This window comes from Terrapene carolina, unplaced genomic scaffold, assembly GCF_002925995.2.
Source record: "Terrapene carolina triunguis isolate 2854851 unplaced genomic scaffold, T_m_triunguis-2.0 Scaffold244, whole genome shotgun sequence".
NCBI classification, from domain to species: Eukaryota; Metazoa; Chordata; order Testudines; family Emydidae; genus Terrapene; species Terrapene triunguis.
In genome coordinates, this window is record NW_020664595.1 from 151,920 (window position 1) to 157,804 (window position 5,885).

General features: G+C 57.4%; 1 protein-coding gene across 1 annotated transcript; it reads right to left on the reverse strand.

Moving 5' to 3' along the window:
* Positions 1-1,642: 1,642 nt before the first annotated feature.
* TPBGL (trophoblast glycoprotein like) lies at positions 1,643-5,114 on the reverse strand. Its single transcript, XM_024203599.3, has one exon. The coding sequence runs from the start codon at positions 5,084-5,086 to the stop codon at positions 3,995-3,997; it is 1,092 nt and encodes a 363-aa protein (XP_024059367.1). The 5' UTR covers positions 5,087-5,114; the 3' UTR covers positions 1,643-3,994.
* Positions 5,115-5,885: the final 771 nt, after the last annotated feature.

Sequence of the window (5,885 nt, forward strand, 5' to 3'; positions counted from 1 at the left end):
AACGGTAGGGAGCAGGTGCTGCAGGAAAGGACCAAGGTGTATTGGAGGCGTGCACAGCACTCAGCCTTGCTCTGCTGGTGTTATGAAATCCTTCCCTTTGATGAGTAGGAAAAAATGGACTCCCACATTTTTGGAAAAAAAACCAACCCCTTTTTTAGAAAATAAGAGACTTTGCATCTCAGATCTCTGGCTTCATGAAGCAAGAGCCCTTTGCTCCCACAAACGTTCTGCCTTCTTTATTTATTGACTATGTTCAAAAAGTTACTGGCAGACAGGTCAGGCATAATTAGATTAAACCGTATCACAAACTGACAAAGCCACGTGCAATGAAAACGCTGCATAAACTTGGAGACATATTTTGTCAAAGTATTAACCTTAGGCTTCTGAGCTGCTCGGTGAGAAAGCCCCATTTATGAAACACAGAGAGAGGCTGACACTTCTAGAAACGGGAGCTGAAAGTGGGGCTTCTAAAGTTCATATTTAGGCACCTACAGGTGAAATTTTCAAAAGCGTCTGTGTGATTTACGAGCACGAGGGCCCCTGAAGCTGGCAGGGATTTTGCCATTGCATTCAATAGGCATGGATCCACGGCCCAAGTCTGCCGGGTGCTTTTCACACGGAGCCTGGGCTCTTTACTCAATGCAGTCAGTGGGAGATTTGCCTGAGCAAGGACTGCCAGACTCTTAGCTCCCTCTCCTGAGAGCTGCTCAATGCAGATTTCCCCCTGGGATTTCAGAGGCTCATGGGGCCGCACGGGTGCCCCGCCTGGAGCAGCTTGCAGATTTTGGGCCTGGATGTGCTAATGCCTTAGAGTAGAACAATAATAATACACATCAAAATGCTTGGAAGCAAGGCAAAGCACGCTATGAACAGTAAGGGCTGGATCCTGTGCCCAGGGATGTCAGCGGGAGTACTGCTGTCGACTCCGTTGTGATCAGGCTTTAATGTATTAGGGCTCACAACACTCCAGTGAAGTCTGTAAATGTTGTTATCCTGATATGACCGAGAGGCAAACAGGGACCAAGTGAAGACCAACATTTTCAGTCGGGTCCACTAATTTTGGGTGCCTCCCTTTTAAGGAGTCCCACTTCAGAGAAAGCTACAGCTTGATTTTCAGAGATACAGCGCACCTGCAGCTCCCCTGGATGCCAGCTGGAGCTGGGGGCAGGGGGCCTCAGCAGGCTAAAGACATTGCTATACTTAGGCAGCGGAGCACGGAGGAACCCAGAATTATTGGCCACTTTGGAAATGAAGGTCTAAGTCAGGGGTTCTCAAACTTCATGGCATGGTGACCCCTTTCTGACAACAAAAACTACTACACGACCCCAGGAGTGGGGACTGAAGCCTGAACCCACCCAAGCCCCACTGCCCTGGGCCAATTCCAAAGCCTGGTGGGGCCAAAACGGAAGCCCAAAGGCTTCTGCCCCAGGCGGGGGGCCTGTAACCTGAGCCCCGCCATCCAGGGCTGAAGCCCTCAGGCTTTGGCTTTGACCCCGGGTGGTGGAGCTTGGGCTTTGGCCCTGGACCCCAGCAAATCTAATGCCAGCCCTGGTGACCCCATTAAAACAGGGTCCCGACCCACTTTGGGGTCCCAACCCCCAGTTTGAGAACCGCAGGTCTAAGTCATTTATCCTAGGTCACACAGCAAGTTTGGGTCAGAATGATTAGAACCCAAGTGCTGTGCACTAACCATTAAACCCATTCTGCTTCCCTAGCCACAGAACTAGCAATAGCACAGAAGTTTATATGGAACCATCTAGTTACAGAGATTACTTAGTACCGAACGGTCTTGCTCTGCAAAACATGGAGCATAACAACAACATTGCTTCAGCCATGAAGTAGTCAGAAATTATTGCAATAAGCTTTATAGAAAACATACAATACACTGGATGCAGCTTTCAGTATATTTGCTCTAGTATATACTAGCAGGCGCAGATCTAAGCAAACCTGTGCAAGATATTGAGAGCCTTTTTTTTTTTTAAAACAGTTATGAAGATTGCTGAGACAGTCGACTCTAGATTATACTTCGCAGTCGGAAATGAGTTGCTTCCATGTGCTTTAGCAACATGCATACAGCCTGCAGGGAAGTTTGTTGTTGTTGTGCAGGTGCATTATTTTGTGCCTGAGAGAAGTCATAATTTTTGTGGAACAAAACCATAATAAATAAATGGGCTCAGCAGATCATATGACTTCTTGTGGGGGTTTTTTTTTTGTTTTCTTTTCCTCTGTGTTTGGAGCAAAAAAAAAAATCAAGTTAGTTTTGCATTTGTTAGAAATATACTAGGAAAGAGAACTGTACAGGGTAAAAGTCTAGGCTCCAAAAAATCCAGGAAACAAGTTTAATACCAGCTAGCCCGTTGCTTTCAGCAACTCACCAAGTAAAAACTCACCCCACGGTCCAGGTGCATAAAGTAAATTCACAGGGAGTTGTATTCTAGCTTGTGGCAGAAGGTTGTTTTTTTTTTTTACAAAGGAAAAATTAAAAGAATCTCCTGGAGTAACTAGGAGTTGCGTGTGCATGGAGCTCTTCAGTGCATTCATAACTCCCGCAGGGCATGGGAGGGTCTTTTGCTGGGGTCAGGCCCATGGATTCTTCCCTGGACACTGACGATGGTTTTGGAGGAGCATCCTATGGGACACAGGAAGAGGGTTCTTCTGTTAGGGCAGTGGAACACGTGCTGCCACACACCCTGGAGGAGTGAAGGGCTTTCTTTCGAAAAGGATGTGTTCATTCAAAAGGGATCCTGTACATTCATACCCCCCCGTGGATTCTGGGTGGGAGGGGTTCTTCGGGAGTGGTTCCTGCATAGTCCTGGATGGGCGTTAATTCTGCATGGACCTGGGTGTTTCCTGTACATTCACACCACACCCCCTGGACCATTGGGGTGGGGAGAGAAGGGCCTCTCAGGGTGGAGCCAGTGAATTCCCAACTGGGGGTTTATTCTAGGCGGAGAGTCCTGTACATTCACATGCCCCTAGAACACTGGTGGGAGGGTGGGTGTGATGGATCCCGTGCGGTCTCTGATGCCGGTTATTCATTTGAAGGTGGGTAGCTCTCTCATTCACAATCCCCAGGACCCTTGAGGGGGATGTATTATCCTGGGGACTGGATGCTGTGCAGTGAGCCAAGGGGGTGGAGGGGATCCTGTGCAGTTTTCTTAGTTTTGTGGGAGGGGTGTTACTGTCTTGAGGATGGATCCTGTGCTATCTTGAGTGGGTTGGCAAAAAGCTGTTCTCCTGGAGGTGAGGGCTGGTGGAGGGGTGTTTTGCTGGGTGTTCCCTGGATAGGTGGGTGTTGTCCTGGGGAGTGGGGTACCCTCTGGTTGGAAGTGCCCCGTCAGGCATGAAGGGAGAGGGGAGTATTCCCAAGTAGGGGGTGGGTGGGTGGAAGGTAGGTATTCCCTGGGTAGAGGACGAGGGTTGGTGAAGGGTATTCTTCTGGGGGTTGTTCCATGAGTAGGTGGGCAACAGTGGGGGGAAGGGTGCCCCTCTGGGGAGTGGGTGGGATTGGTGGAGTGGGGTTTTATGAGATAATCCATGGGTGGATAGATATTCTCCTGCATGGGGATATGCCCTTGTTGGTGAATGGATTTGGGGATTTCCTGGATAGTGGTAGCCCTACTCATGTGTGTGGGACACACTCCTTGGGCAATGAGGTGGGACCTCCAACGACAGTGGGTAGTGGGTGGAGGAGTGGGATCTCCAAGGACTGGGGGAAGGATCCCCAAGGGCCAGGGGTGGGGGCTTGGGGTGGGATCCCCAAGGGCTGTGGGTAGTGGGTGTTGGGAGGTGGGATCCCCAAGGGCTGTGGGTAGTAGGCAGATGGATGGGAACCTCAAGGACTAGGGGAAAGATCCCCGAGGGCCAGGGGTGGGATCCCCACGGGCTATGGGTGGAGGAGTGGGATCCCCGGGGGCCGGGGTGGCATCTGGACGGGTGGGATCCCTGCGAGCGGCAGGGCTATCTGGCGTCGAGGTGGCCCCCGCACTCTGGCTCAGAGCCCCGAGGGGCTGGTGCTGGCCCGGCGCGGGTCGGTGTCCTGCTCGTAGCGGTAGTGGTAGCCCTCCATCTGGTCCCGGCAGGCCTCCCGCAGGTTGTTGAGCCAGCGCTTGATGCCCCTGCGGTTGAGGTACAGCACCATGAGGAAGATGACCCCGATCAGCGCCAGCACAATGCCGAAGAACACGTAGGAGGCGGTCTCCAGTTCCTTCTGCTCGCCGGCCTCCTCGGGCCGCGGCTCCCAGCCGGCCCCGCATCCCAGCTGCTCCAGGCGGAGGCGCAGCACAGGCGAGCCGCTCAGCTCCCGCGGGGCGGCGCAGCGCAGGCTGCGCGCGTCGGGCACCCTCCAACTGGCGTTGCGCATCCAGCCCAGCAGCGGGCGTAGGGCGCAGTCGCAGCGCAGCGGGTTGGAGCCCAGGTAGAGCTGGAGCCTGCCCAGCGGGGCTGAGTCCAACCAGGCCAGCTCCTCGGGGCTCAGCCCCTGCAGCGAGTTGTTCCGCAGATCCAGCTCCTCCAGCCCCTCCGGCAGCGCGGCGCCCGGCAGCGCCCGCAGCCCGTTGCCCGCCAGCTCCAGCCGCCGCAGGCTCAGGTTGCGCAGGGCGCCGGCCAGCGGCTCCTCGGGCGCCTCGCCCAGCAGCAGCAGCGCCTGGTTGAGCTTGAGGGTGCGCAGCCGCGGGCAGCCGCGGAAGGCGCCGCCGGCCAGGGCGCGCAGCGGGTTGTGGCTGAGGTCCAGCGCCGCCAGGCCGGGCAGCCCCTGGAAGGCGCGATCCTCGATGGCCTGGATGTTGTCGCGGGGCAGCAGCAGCCGGCTCAGCTCGCCCAGCGGCCGGCTCGCGTTGCCGGCGAAGGCGGCCCGGCGCAGCACCGTCAGGTTGCCGCCCGCGATGGTGAGGTTGCGCACCCCGCGGGGCAGGTCCCGCGGCGGCTCCTGCAGGCGCACGTAGGCGCACTGGTCCAGCTCCGGCGTGGCGAAGCAGTAGCAGTGACCCGGGCAGCCCTGCCCGGCCTGGAGCAGCGGCAGCAGCAGCATCCCCAGCCCCCGGAGCAGGGAGAGGGCGCGGGTGCCCAGCGGCCGCCTCCCTGCCATGCTCCCCGCCTGGGCATCGAGTCCCTGCGCGGGGGGGGGGGGCGGACTCCCAAAGCGGCCCCCCGGGGATCCCGCTCACAGCCCCAGCCGGGCGGCCCCGGGCCGCCTCATTTCACACACGCCCAGCGCCCGCTGCTAAGTGTGAACGGGAGAGACGCGGCTCCCAAAGTGAGAGCGAGGGGCGGGGCGGGGGTGGGGTCCGCGCTCCCGCAGCTGCGGCTGGCACTCGCCGTCCCCTGACGTCTCCTCCCCGCACTGGCCAGGCAGCTGGGCGGGGGGAGCTCCCGGACCGGCCTCTGCCCTTCTCTGGGGCGGATTAAGCCCTCTCCGCTGGGGAGCAGGCAGCGAGGCGCCCCGATCCGTTCTTGGCTGCCCCCCGGGGCCGTGTAATTAGAGCTCCCCCCTCTACCGGTGGCAAAGCACAGGATCCAGGGGGCACTTTTCGCTTGGGGGTGGCGAGGGAAGCCGAGGCGTCCTGCCTGTGCCAGGCGACAGCCGGCAGCCGCTCGTGAAAGGTCGGTGGAAGCCGGGATTCAGCCCGCCCCGCCGCTGGCTTTGTGGCCCCGGGATAAAGATTTCATCCCTGCCCGTTCAGCGGCCACTTCTGCGCTCCCACCCCAAGAAGTTTCTCTTTAGCGGTGTTCAAAGTGCGGCCAGTTCCTGGTCTTCTTTCTTTAGCCCTGGCACGCTGCGGGAGGAGAGGGGGGTGCCCGCTGGTCAGAGTTTCTTTCAGGTCAGCGCTGCCCTGTCTGTGATGGAAAGGGAGGAGAACACGCCTAGCTGCTTAGGCTCTGGAGAA